The sequence below is a fragment of the Apus apus genome, chromosome 3 (genome assembly GCF_020740795.1).
Source record: "Apus apus isolate bApuApu2 chromosome 3, bApuApu2.pri.cur, whole genome shotgun sequence".
In the NCBI taxonomy this organism is placed as follows: Eukaryota; Metazoa; Chordata; class Aves; order Apodiformes; family Apodidae; genus Apus; species Apus apus.
Genome location: NC_067284.1, coordinates 7088335 through 7102799, shown reverse-complemented (window position 1 = coordinate 7102799; position 14465 = coordinate 7088335). Strand labels below are relative to the sequence as shown.

At 42.0% G+C, this 14465-nt stretch overlaps 1 protein-coding gene across 6 annotated transcripts in view; it reads right to left on the bottom strand.

The window, feature by feature from the left end:
• USP45 (ubiquitin specific peptidase 45) overlaps nt 1–14465 on the bottom strand; it is a 60093-nt gene that overhangs the window by 34040 nt on the left and 11588 nt on the right. For all 6 annotated transcript variants that reach the window (XM_051613947.1, XM_051613949.1, XM_051613945.1 and 3 more), the window contains exons 2-5: nt 14099–14208; nt 12017–12186; nt 10262–10365; nt 9652–9752 (exon numbers count right to left, since the gene is read on the bottom strand). In XM_051613947.1, the coding sequence (XP_051469907.1) occupies nt 9652–9752; nt 10262–10365; nt 12017–12186; nt 14099–14198 (475 nt within the window). In that variant the 5' untranslated portion in view covers nt 14199–14208. The remainder of the gene's footprint in view (nt 1–9651; nt 9753–10261; nt 10366–12016; nt 12187–14098; nt 14209–14465) is intronic.

Genomic DNA, 14465 nt, shown 5'->3' with positions numbered 1-14465 from the left:
GTCCACCCACACAGAGCTCCAGAAGAACCTTAGCAGGAAAATGGGAGCTCCAAGTGTCTGCAACTCAAAGGGCATTGCTCGCTCTCAGAAATTTAATAATATAAGGGAAAACTTCTTGCCCTCAGAAAAGTGTGCCATATAGAGAAATGCTGGGGAGAAGAGACAGTTAAAAAAGAAAAAAAAAAAGCCAAAATTGTGTAAATAATTTGTGTATTAGTATACCACAGTTGTTGCATTTATCCATCGGCATTCAAAAACATCTGGGACAGCATCTTAAAGTAAACAATGTTCACAAGGCCATCTGGACAAAACTGCAGGCAAAAATTAAAGCATAAGCATATGGAAAAGCAGATTTTTCTCTTCCCTTTAGCAGTACAGGATGACAAATGTCAAACCTAGATCTGTCCACGCTTCACTGTGCTACGCTTTGCAGCACCACCTGGCTCTCCTTGCACAGCCACCAAATATGGACAGCACTGCCACAGCGGACCATATCTGCAGGGCAAACTCAATAAAAGCATTTCACTTCATGGTTAAATGGCAGCTTCACACAAGTAGCAAGGTTCCATTTGCTGAACCTTACATATGAATTATTTAAGGAGGAAAACAAAGCTGAAGCATCCAGCTTTGCGATAAGAGCTGGATGAATACGCAATTATAAAACACAATAAATGAGAACCAGACATCCAATTGCCACAAAGCTGGATAATTAGTATTGGCATAAGGAGAAGTAGGAGGAAATTAAGAAAAGGCCTGTATGTTGTTACTGAAGTCTAGGAACCTGCTTTAATTCCAATGGTTTTAATGACTGCCTCTTGTTTTTTAATAGATTTTAGAAACACAACCCACGTGGTATTTTACTAGCTTTTTGTATCTGTGAAGAAGACTTCACAGAAAAGTGTTGCTTTGCCATTACAAACATTATCTGCTGCCTTGCTTATTCCGTGCAGATATTTTTAAGGATATACAGCGCCAGAGGAGGGACAGCAGTTTTTAATTTAACTCTGCTCAGTGTCCCCAGCTCAGCAACAAATGACAGACAGGCCTGAAGCTGAATGTTTAGTTGACATGTGAAGAGTTGGTCAGTCTTAATAGAAGATGCTGGTAATGACTGTGATAGTTAATACTTCTACAGATTGGGGCTGGAGGGTCCTTCTGCAAGATTGACCTAAGGTTACAAGCATGTAATTAATCAGAAGAGTAATATGTAATTTTTTAAAGTGAACTTGCACTGAACTGTTCCACAGATTCTTGCTGACACAATCCTGCAATCCTGTAATGTTTTAACAGGCATGCTTTTGGATATGAAAAGTGACTTACATGCCAGTATAGACACAAGGACCCCAGCAGAAGGATTCAGCTGAAATGGCTCTCTGCTGCTGCTGCCCACAAGAGCCTTCAGCTCCTGGCCAAGTAGTGTTTTTTGAAAAAATGTATCCTAAGCCATCCCAGCTGTGCACAGTAATACCTGTTATAAAGGATCTCAATAATGTTAACAAGAGCAAGGCAAGCAAAAGTACAAAAATAATTAATACATTGATTGCTGTCTTTAGCTCACTACTACATCTCTAAGAGAGCTGCTCTCCTCAAGCACTGTGGACACCAGCCTCAGGCAGGCCTGTACTTCCATAGTGGGGGACAGTGTATCTGGCTGTGACTGTTTTGGGGCTCACACATTCAGGCTACATCCCTCTGTCAGACTTCTGCAGTTTTATTGTAGAAGTGGCCTTTCTAATTCAAGTTACACAGGGAAAACTCTCGTTCTGCCTTGATCACCACAACCTCAACAAAGCGTATCTGGCTGCAGAGACGTCCTACCAGAGTGAAGACCTGTTGCCCAGCTCCCCATCCAACTCATGACACCCCAGTGACCACCTCTTCCCTGGCACCAGGTCAGTGCCTGCATCTGGTCTCACCATGACATCCACCTCCAGCACTCACTTCTTTGGCTCTCACAGCTGCATTTGGGCTTAGGCACAGCCTTCATGTTCAGCAGAGCTTCCCAGTGTCACCCTGCTCTCCCCAGTGCCAGCAACTCCTCTCCCACCAGACCCCAGAGGAAAGCAGACAGCAAGCGGGGACTGCTCCTCTGCAGCAGCTCCTGCTTGCAACGCACTCTTGTCTTGCCACTTTTTTCTTCAGCTACTTCTAACCTACTCCTGGTCACCTGTAGTTGCATCTCCTAAGCTCCCTGGAGGCGGGGAACACCATTTTGTCCCCCAGCCTCACGGGCATGAGACTGAGATTCCCAACGTTAACATGGACAATGACTCAGCCTGTGAACCAGAGCAAGTCACTGTGTGCACAAACACACATGGTGCTGACACACACTCTGCAAAAGACGCTCAGGAAACTAATCCCAGGCTCCCTATCAAGTTGCTTTTCCTTTGCCAGTGTTTGAAACATTTGTAGCACACATGGATTTCTGTACCGACCGCCCTTCCTGAAACTGAGCTGTACCTGGGGGTGCAGATGGTGTGCAAGCAAAAAGATAAATGACATCCAATTTTTCTTTCAGCCAGGGGAGCAAGCATTTTTGCTCAACTTTTCAGGGCAACATTTATTTTCCTTTGTTTAATTAAAAATGAGGGTTCCGGGAACATGCATCTTTATTCCAAGGTCAAGAATCTTCTATTGAATACAGCTCTGGTACTCCAGCTGAAGGTCTTCACACTAAAGGCAAGGTTAATAGACTGCCTTTTTTTTACCAAGTTCTCATCATATTGTCATATGAAATGTTACTAAATTGTCTGATGCTCCTTTTTTATTTTAAAAAAATACTGATTTTTTTCCCAACACTGGACAACAATGAGAATCTAACCTTAGGAAAACAGCACAGTTCTCCTGAAATGGTCACTAGCCTTATGTTTTAAACCCCATTTTCTCTTGCAGTGCTACAATCCTACCAAATTAAATATTAAAACTACAATTTTACTTCTCTGGTTCTGCCAGAATGTTATAAACTTTAAAACATATCTGCACAGTGTGAAAGAGCAAGCTATCCAAGCACCAGTTTTGATCCTCTATGCTCAGATGACTCGTGCTGCACCTCACGAGTAAAATAAGCACATGGACAGGAAAGGGAAGAATGGATGGAAAAAAATTACAGAATGCCTAAAAAAATTTTGCCAATGATTCAATTTCATTTATTTGCAATGTGTATAATTAACAGCAGCCCCTAACAAGTAAGCTTGAAATATCTCTTGACATATCTTTTTGCTGAAGCATATCTCAGATTTGGAAAATCAAATTATTCTGGTTTATTTTGCTAGTTTTCTTTTTAAGTAGATAAAATGGACTTATATGACTGCAAGCTCCAAACTACACATAGTGAAAATCAGATATGAAATAATATAACAATTTTTTCAGTGTGATTCTTTGTATGCTGCTAATATGCACAGATGAATGCAAATCTGAAAAGCTATTCCTCCTGCTATTTGTTTTTCCAAATTATTTTATTTCCATATATTTTTCCAACTCCTATTACCTGCACTGTAAAGTTACCTACCTTTTAATGTTTGTTTTACATCAGTTATATCCATTAAAATAGAGTTCAAGTTTCTAACTTTCACCTATTGGCAAATATGGGCAGCTGAACTTACTCACAAAAATCTCATTCCTCTGCTTGACCTTCCCAACAATAAATTGAACCACAAAACCTGAGAATAAAATGTCTTCCTTCACATTCTATTGCCACACAAACCAATTTCATTAACTGCTGTCTAAAAAAACAGAGTATGCAATCTCATAGAATCATAGAATCATAGAATCATAGGGGTTGGAAGGGACCTCGAAAGATCTTCTAGTCCAACCCCCCTGCCAGAGCAGGGTCACCTAGAGTACATCACACAGGAAGCCGTCCAGGCGGGTTTTGAATGTCTCCAGCGAAGGAGACTCCACAACCTTTCTGGGCAGCCTGTTCCAGTGCTCTGTCACTCTTACAGTAAAAAAATTTTTCCTGATATTCATCTTAAACCTCCTATGCTCCAACTTGTATCCATTACTCCTTGTCCTATCACTCGTCTTCACTGAAAAAAGCTTAACTCCATCGTCTTGACACTCACCCTTTACATATTTGTAAACATTGATGAGGTCCCCCCTCAGTCTCCTTTTCTCCAAACTAAAGAGACCCAGCTCCCTCAGCCTTTCCTCATAAGGGAGATGTTCCACTCCCTTAATCATCCTTGTGGCTCTGCGCTGGACTCTTTCAAGCACTTCCCTGTCCTTCTTGAACTGAGGGGCCCAGAACTGGACACAATATTCCAGATGTGGCCTCACCAAGGCAGAATAGAGGGGGAGGAGAACCTCTCTTGACCTACTAACCACACCCTTTCTAATACACCCCAGGATGCCATTGGCCTTCTTAGCCACAAGGGCACACTGCTGACTCATGGTCATCCTCCTGTCTACCATGACCCCCAGGTCCCTTTCACCTACACTGCTCTCCAGCAGGTCAGCCCCCAACCTGTACTGGTGCATGGCATTTTTCTTCCCCAAATGCAAAACTCTACACTTGCTCTTGTTAAACTTCATCAGGTTTTTCCCCGCCCAAGTCTCCAGCCTGTCTAAGTCTCTCTGAATGGCAGCACAGCCTTCTGGTGTGTCAGCCACTCCTCCCAGCTTGGTGTCATCAGCAAACTTGCTGAGGGTACATTCTGTGCCCTCATCCAGGTCGTTGATGAAGATATTGAACAACACCGGTCCCAGTACCGACCCCTGAGGGACTCCACTAGTCACAGGCCTCCAACTAGATTCTGCCCCATTGACTACAACTCTCTGACTTCTTCCTTTCAACCAGTTCTTGATCCACCTCACTGCCTGATCATCAAACCCATACTTGATCAACTTATCTACAAGGATGCTGTGGGAGACGGTGTCAAATGCTTTACTGAAATCAAGATAGACCACATCTACCGCTCTACCATCATCTATCCACCTAGTAATTTCCTCATAGAAGGCTATGAGGTTAGTCAAACATGATTTACCCTTGGTAAAACCATGTTGACTGCTCTTGATGACCCCCATCTCCTTGATATGCCTAGAGATAGTGCCAAGGACAAGTTGTTCCATCACCTTTCCAGGGATGGAGGTGAGGCTGACCGGTCTATAGTTACCCGGGTCCTCCTTCTTGCCCTTCTTGTAGACTGGAGTGACATTTGCTATCCTCCAGTCCTCAGGCACCTCTCCAGTTACCCATGACTTACCGAAGATGATGGAGAGTGGACTAGCAATGACCTCCGCCAGCTCCCTCAGCACCCTTGGATGCATTTCATCCGGACCCATCGATTTATGGATGTCCAGATTATGCAACTGATCCCTAACCCAATCCTCATCTACTATGTCCTCACCTATCTTGACTACTTCTGGGGTTATATGAATCTGGGGCTCATGGGAAAAGCCTGCAGGAGTAAAGACAGAGGCAAAGAAGGCATTCAGCACCTCTGCCTTCTTCATATCCTCTGTCACCAGGGCACCCACCTCATTCAGCAGTGGGCCTATATTGCCTCTGTTTCCACCAACGCCCAATTTGGCTTTTGTAAAGGAAAATACGCATAATATTCACTTTTAAGACTGCAAAACAATTTATTTTCTCCAGCAAATGAGCAGACACACAGATTGCAATGTCTCAGCATGGTTTCTGTGTACTACATGTGCATTATGTCCATGTGAAGCTCACAAGTGTGCCACACAGACAATACTGCACCTGCCTTCCTGTGAAAACCATCATGGCCCGCTAACCTTTTCTACAAAACCCAGTTCTGGGTGGTACACCCTAGCAAGTAATCTTGCTTTATTCTTCCATCTTGTGCCCAACATGACCTCTTAACCAAACAGACTCCTTTGGGGGGAAAGAAAAAAAAAAAGGCAGGCATTTCTGGGTACAACAAACCATAGGATCAGATGTGAAAATCACACAGCTGCAAGCATTCTTTTGGGAACCCAGCACTGGGATTTATCTCAATCGCTTAATGTAATTACAAAAGTCAGTCATGTAGTAGTAATGTAATTTGCACATTTTTACAGCTGAAGTGAAGTTGAATCTTTGTGAGAGGCCGAGTGAAAAGCAGGGATCCTGCTGCCACTCTATTCCACCACATTAGTACCAAATGACAAGCATTTTGCTTTTGTTTCTTTTCCAAGATGCATTAATTGGGAAATCTATATAACCCTGCCTTACATGTTTAAGCTGATTATTTTATCTCTAAATGACTCCTGCACTTTTGAGAACCACAAAACCAAACCCAGCAGCCCTCACTGTTACTTATATCCATGTACATTTTGCATTTATGCAGAAATTTCTCCACAACGCTATCTGAATTTTAATGATGCACCATGCCAACCAGTTGTTACAACAGAAAGAAAGGCAGCCATAAGATGAATTGTTGTTCTAGTGCCACATTCTGATATGAAAATTAAGTCTTTTCTACTGCTTTTTTAGGAGGAAACAGAAAAGCACTGGGGAAAAAAGCAGATTTATTTTTAAGTGGGAAATACAAATTCCCAATTGTCAGTTTTACACCACCTGTTTCTCACAAGTTATTTTTCATCTAAAATTAAGAGTAGCTTATTTTTATAAACTGACACATTGACATACAATATTAATTTTAAAAAAATCAAAGCCAACTAATAATTTAAAGGGTTATAGTTACATTGAAAATACCACTGTAACACAAAATAAAATGCTACACTTAAAACAACTAAAAGATAAGTTGTCAACAGTAAATTACAGGAATTACATTTCAACTTCAGATTCTTTTTTTTAAATCATTACAGGCAGTCTGATTTAAATAGTAATAAAAAAATCTTACTTAAATTACAAGTACCAAGTGTGTCGGCCCAAGTACTTGACATAAAACAGAAAAGGTATTCCTGTTTACAGCAGTTTCACACTCATCAGAGTGAAACAAGAAGGCCAACTCTGCCTGGGAATTCCCTCTCATGCAGAAAGGGAACCATCACTTATCAATACATAGCTGTTTCCCAGCCTCTTCCAGCAGGGAGCCTGGCCCAAAGCAACAAAGCATGCCAGGGAAAGTGCTTTTTCCTCTTTTCCTTGCTACTTAGGAAAATCCAACAAAACACCTTGAAAAAAAACCATCATGAGTACTGTGTCTAATTCTGGAGCCCCCAACATAAGAAGGACATGGATCTCCTGAAGGAGGGGCACGAAGATGATCCAAGGGCTGGAGCACCTCTCCCATGAAGACAGGCTGAGAGAGTTGGGGTTGTTCAGCCTGGAGAAGAGAATGCTTGGGGGAAGCTTCATAGCACCTCTCAGTACCTGAAGGGGCTACAGGAAAGTTAGGGAGGGGGTTTTAGTGAGAGGACAAGGGGTAATGGATTTAAAGTGGAAGAGAGGAGATTTAGGTTGGACATGAGGAATAAATTCTTTAGTGTGAGAGTGGTGAGACACCAGGACAGGTTGCCCAGGGAGGCTGTGGATGCCCTCTCCCTGGAAGTGTTCAAGGGCAGGTTGGATGGGGCTCTGAGCAACCTAATCTAGTGAGAGGTGTCCCTGCCCATGCAGGGAGGTTGAAACTAGATGATCTTTAAGGTCCCTTTCAACCCCAAACCACCCTATGATTCTATGACCTTTGGGGCCAACATTCCCAGAGCTCCCAAACTGCTCCACACAGCTATACTCTCTGCCAAGCAGAACGGGTTGCTGATTTCCAGCTTTAAAACACTACTGGAAGTACACACGTGCTTGCTTTTCGCATGTAAACAGGCTTGCACATGAGACTTAGACCCTTCCCAGCATGGAGCAGGATAAACAACTGCCCTGCAGGAGGAATCTCCATGCCAAGACCTCTAGTTCTTGCAGAGGCCACCCACAAGGCTTGCGCAGGACCTCCTTAGCTTTGAAGGATGCTGGAGTGTCCCTCCGCTCACTCAAAACCAGGCACATGTGGGGATTTGAAGGATGAAGTGTAATCCTGCAGTAACACACAGCCTGAGATGACTGGGAAAGCAAACTCCTCAGTCTGTCACCAATTTAAAACTACCCTGCATCTCCCACCGCCTTGTGGGAGGACCCTCGTCCTGCTCACCAACACACCGCTCACCCAACATCACCACTGGTACCCAACTCTAACCTTTACATCACTGCCATGGACCTCTTTTTCCAAGGCAGCAAAGCAAGCAGGGCCAACTCACAGAATCACAGAATGGTCATGGTTGGAAAGGACCTCAAAGATCACCGAGTCCAACCATCAACACAAAAAACACCCACAACCTCGGCCACTAGAGCATGCCCTGAAGTACCAAATCTATGCAAATTTTTAACATCTTCAGGGACAGTGAATCAACCACCTCCTTGGGCAGGCTGTTCCAGTGCCTGACCAATCTCAGTATAGAAATTCTTTCTAATATCCAATCTGAGCCTCCCCTGCTGCAACTTCAAGCCCTTTCCTCTGGTTCCACTGTTATTGTCTTGGGAGAAGAGGCCAACATCACCTCCCTATAAGCTTCTTTCAGGTAGTTGTTGAGGACAACGAGGTCTCCCCTCAACCTCCTTTTCTTCACACTAAACAACCCCAGTTACCTCATTACTTGTTCTCTAGACCCTTCACCAGCTTGGTAGCTCTCCTCTGGTGCTTCAGCACCTCAGTGTCCTTCCTATGGTGAGTGGCCCAGAACTGCACACAGTAACTGAAGGTGCAGCCTCACCAGTGCCCAGTACAGAGCAGATATTTTAAAGTTTCACAAATTCAGAATCTAAACCATGAAAAACACAGTAGTATCACTCTGAAAGTCTTACCCAGCAGTACAAATCCACAATGAAAATGTTTCCATTAAATTAACTGAAACAAACACTACAGCATTTTCATTTGTAAGGAAGCTGCAACAGCCATTTATTACATGTAACTTGAAACTCAAGCTGTTGAAACAAAACTGAAATCACACACTGAATTTTCATGACTCCAAGTGAAAAGATGCAAAAAGTAGCAATTTATCAATCAATTTATTACCACGTAATAATTTAACAGAATTTGTGACTAGATCAAAGTACAAAATATGTATTTCTGAGTGGCCCTTCATTTTCGCCCTCAAAATCGATTTAACACCTCTTAAAAGCAGTAGGATTTCTGCACATGCAGCTAGAAAAATACCTAGTCTAATTCAGTAAGGCAAGCCTTTTCCATTCTTACTTCTAACCACTTGATTATCTTTGCTAAAAACTGCAACCAGTTGCTTTAAAAGTTAATTTCAGCTAGTTTTGGTGAATAACATTTGGAATATGACACTCTCTTAAGTCAGAAGCCAGAAACACTGATTAGTGTGCTATGGTAGGGGTGAAGAACATCAACATTTTCAAGAGTAGAGACCCGAGGGCCACACAAAGTTCTGTCTACTATTACATATATTAAGAAGATACAGTAGGCTCCTAACATAAGAAAATAATTTACCATTCTATGATTCTATGAAGTGAGTGTTCTAGAAATTAAAACCTAGTAACATAAATGAGCAGAAAGCCTTACACACAACAGATTACTTGCCCAACTAATTGGGCAACTACAAATTGCATTATGCTCACATCACAGATAATTTTTCAATTGCATATTTTACATGACTCAAAATCTGAAATGCTCAGTTTTAGAGACAGTACCTTACAGATGCCTCCAGATAAAACTATTTGTGAAAACTTACTTGGTTCAGCCCTGGAACCATGTTTTTGAAGAAAGTCAACAATCTGAGCCAAAACCTTTTTGTTGCAATGTGTTGACAGCTCTTCCTCACATTCATAACACCTAAAAAAAAGAATAAATTAATTGGAATTCAGGATGTCTAGATGCACCTCCCAGCTCTAACAAAAATCTCAAACAACTTTTGCAAATTACTTCAGCTCTAGCTTTCATTTTTTCACACTGAAAAGAGGAACAGGATTGAATTCTCCCATCCCACATACGCTCTTCTGTAGATCAGCCCAAATTCACTGCAATACTTAAGAGATTTAAATAATCTCCATTTGTAGCCCAGCAAATAATCATCTAGAAACAAGCAGGAAGGACAAACTCCTATAACCAGCCAGCTCTCTACAAAACACAACAGCCTCAAATTTCTGTCTTAGTATTGATTTGTGACCCCTCTAAGATTACTAAGCACAAACTAATTTCCTTTCTAGAAAGCCTGCCTTTCCTCTATATAAAGAATTCATTTTATCTGTCAGTATCTTTCTTTATCATGAGAAAACACCACTTTAAGTTACAAGCAGTCCTTACACACAAGCATACACAAACACTTGCACACTCATTCTTACCATATGATCCATGTGCTGAGGTTGATAACAATGCAATGAGGTTCTGTACGTGCTGTCTGGAAGTGTTTCAGGGAATGTTGGCCTTCAGAGTTCTTACTACATCCCTAAAAACAGAAGCATCAACACAGTGAGGGGAAAAAAGGGAAGTAGGAAAATACTATGTTATTAGTAAATAAACTGCAAAAACTTTTTAAAAATTAAGACAGAAAGCTATAGTGCCCTAAATACTCATTAAATACTCTCAAGGATCGAGGGAGTTTAAGATTCTTTATAATCTGATATTATAAAGGTAACAATTTATTATTTTTTTAAACATGTTTTCTTTTTACTAATAAATTAAAATAAATGGCAACACAAAACCAAAATATCATCGTTTATGGTTGGAAAAATCACTTAGAAGTATAGAAAATGACTCAATTTCTTCTAACTTAATAGAAATAATTAGTAGCTTTTGCACCAATATCACTAGACAGCAAACTACACCATTCATAAAATTAAGAATTCTCTAAAAAATTGAATTAAATTACTGTGTAGCATATTTGGTCTGCAGAATATCAAGGAGAGGACTGCATAGGTAACCTCACTGCTCAAGAATGCCAAATGCATTCCAGAAAGCAAAAGGTACATAAATTGGTTTTGTAATAAAAAGCTACTCAGAACACACTATTCATATGCAGCAACTTGGAGAGAAACCATCTGCAGTTTTTCAAGTATCTTCAGAGTGGGACTTAAAGGATTCAGGATTACACTCTGAATGAAGTATGAGTTTCGGAGGCTGTTAACAGCATAGACATGAAAAAAGAACACCCATTTTACTTCTTTTAAAAGCCTTCTTTAATAACAAAATTTCATAGACAAGCTATATGAGTCTTCCCCAGATCTAGCTGGCTATCTTCTGAAGCCTGCTAATGGCATCTTTCTTTGCAAAATTACATCTGTTCTGCTAATACTGGTAGGAGCTGGCTTCTGTCCTTACTATAGCAAGACCTACTGAAAGTCTTAAGAAAATTGTGAAATGTTGTGTCCAGGCAACTATTAGGTGACCCAAGCATTGACACTGCCTGCAGACTGAATTTTCTGTATCAGGCTTCACTCCACTCACAGGAGAGAAACTCATGCAAGCCCTTGAGGTTAGGACCTGCCATTTTAGACTCTAAGGCCACTATTTGACATTATAACTGATCCAATCTAATGGCTAGCTGCCACAAAAAGCAGTATTCTCACTCCAGCACAGTCTTTTCTCCCTGGTTTCAATCAAATATAGCAACTGAGTGTCTATAGTCTAAGCTGATTCAGCAATACACATATCCATTTTTTCATTCATTTGTATTCATGGGATCTTCTGCCAGATGAGCCAGCAGAACAGATGCATTTTGCAACCACACAATTCCTGGAGCCAGTTCTTACAGTGGCAAGAGCATGCAGCTGAAGAAGAGAGAAGGCAGGACCATCACTACTACCTGTGAGGTGGAACTGGACTGTAACGCACCAAGCAAACCCAAAACACCAGTAAAAACCAGACTAGAAGGAAAGGCCACATCCCACTCATCTGAAGAAGAAGCTCAAGCAGGGACTCTGACCACTATGTACTACTGTTAACACTGTTTCTCTGTGTTTTATGTGGGGGGAGAGAAGACAGACCGTTCCCCACACCCTGAAGGAAATGAATCACCAAACAAATACGGCTCTATGCCAGTTAGATGCTTTAGAAAAGCAGCACCCATCCCCCTCGGTACATTCCCAAGGGATACTCACCTGAAAGCCACACTTGAGACACAGCCATATGTCAGAAGGTGCCACAGGCTCCCCATCACTCATCCTCCTCTCCTTCAGACATTCTGCACATATTGACCAAATGCTCTGAGCTACTGCTCTCTTCACATGATGCACGTCCACTGCCTGGCTCACGTGCTGGCAGGTTAAGCCTGGAGAAAATGACACATGCTCAACTATAATTTTTAATGACTGAAAGTATGAGAGGGAGCACACGTACATTAAGAGAGAAGAATCTTCAACAAGTTCAGTGTTAGGAAAAAAATAGCCAAGGACTAAAATAGGAAAAATCAGCCAGCTGCTCCCCATGCACTGAATGTTATTATCTATTTTGGTCTTTCTATAATGAAAATCCCTTTTAATTCAAGAAATGCCACCTCTTAAAAAGATACAAGCTCCTTTGTACAGAAGTACAAGGACTACTTCTGTACAAAATTCATTTCCCTGTTTTTTTTGCTGCTTGGTTGGGTTTTTTTTTTGTTAACATTAAAATGTCAATAGTAAAATGCTACATAAATCTATTTTTGCTTAAAAACACAGGCACATTCCTCCTTTCCTATCAAAAAGATTTCCAAATACCCATGTGTCTGTACTACAACTGCCTGTTCCAAACATGATCAACAACCACTGTTCTTCCCTGCCATATTTTTTGCACAACTTCCACAATGACACGGCAGAACAACCTAAGTTTGAAGGGACCTCTGAAGGCCATCCTGTACAGACCCTCATTCATAGCAGGGTGAAATACAAATTTAGATCTGATTGCTGGAAACTTTGTTCAGCTGTGTCTTCGAAGACAGAGATTTCAACACCTCACTAGAAAATCAGTTCATTGTTCGACCATCCTCATTTCTTCCTACCCATCCAAATTTTCCTTGCCTGAAGTTTTGTCTTTAGTCCTTTCATGGTGGATATCCTAGCAGAGTCTGCCTCCACCTTCTCTATAACCACCTATCAGGCAAAGAAGATATACTTTCATTCCTGCGGCTAAACAAAACCATTCCCTTCAGCCCCTATTCATGCATCATGTTGTCCATCTCCTTGACCACACAGAGGGGGTGACCCACAGCAGGCATGAGCCACAGAGCTTGCTTTTATTCAGCATGTGCACCAGGATCCCTAGGACTTTTTCTGCAAAGCTGCTTTCAAGCCATTGATTCCCACCCTGTAATTGCATGTGGTCATTTTGGCCAAGACCCAGACTCTCCACTTGCCTTTGTTGAATTCTGGGAAGTTTCTGCCAGCCCATTGCTCCACCTGGTCTAGGTGACTCTGAATGGCAGACCTACCCTCTAGCATATCAAATGCTCTCACAAACATGTTGTCATGAAGATGACAGAGCATCACCTCACAATGACATCAGCTTGCTCTCTCAGCACCTTCAGACACATTCCATGTGATTCCACGGACCTGGGCACGTCCAGTTTGCTTCACAGCTCTCAATCTTCTACTCTGGACAATGCTTAAATTCCAGAGTCTGCCACTAGGTTCAGGGACCAGAGAGAAGCAAGTGCAGAGTTTCCATGTGAAGACAGACACAGGAAGGACTGAGTTTCTCAGGCTTTTACTATGACCCATGTCTGTAGGTCCCCTGCCCCCTTAAGCAGCAGGTTTGCACTTGAGTTAGCCTTTATTTTACTGTCACAGCATCTTACTCTTCACACCGTTCCATCAGATTCAACTCTAACTGAGGCTGATTTACCTAATCCCATCTCACTCAGGGCCCCTGAATGGCTAGCCCAAACCTGCCTGAACCCTCTCAGCCCTTCCTTTTTGCCTCTGAGCTCAGCTGGAACCTCCCCATTCAACCGAGCAGACTCCTGCCACACATCCTTGACCTTCCACACACAGGAAAAGACCATTCTCATGCTCTGAAGAGGTTGTCATCAAAGATCAACCAACTCTCCAGCCCTTCAGGGCAGTCACGTAGTGTAACAACCAATCATGTCATAAACACTTGACTGGGGATATCTCCATCATAAATCCAAAAAAGAAAAGTATTTCATGGTACCATTGATTTGTGGTTTCCATCAGCCAATACAGAAGTTATTAGCCTGTATTTACCTGAAATATCATCTGAAGAGTCCTCATCCTGTGGCCTGTTAGGCCTTTTGCTTCTCTTTGTTTTCTCAGGGTTGGCTCTTGATGGATCTTTCACCCGCATCTGTTACTTACTACAAAAGAGAAGAGGTTGCTTTATTGGCTAAACGCTTCATCAGATGTAGGGAATTTGAACTTTAAAAGCATGAGATCAGATCACACATTCAGACCCCACAAACAGTTTTAGGCCTTGCCTAATGTCAGCTATTATTGTGTTACAAGGAGCACAAATGTGTCACGAGTGAAATCTTAGGAATGCCGCAAGATCAGTTAGCTGCACTACATGTCATAATGAATTGGATCTGCCAACCACAGGGGACACACACTTCCA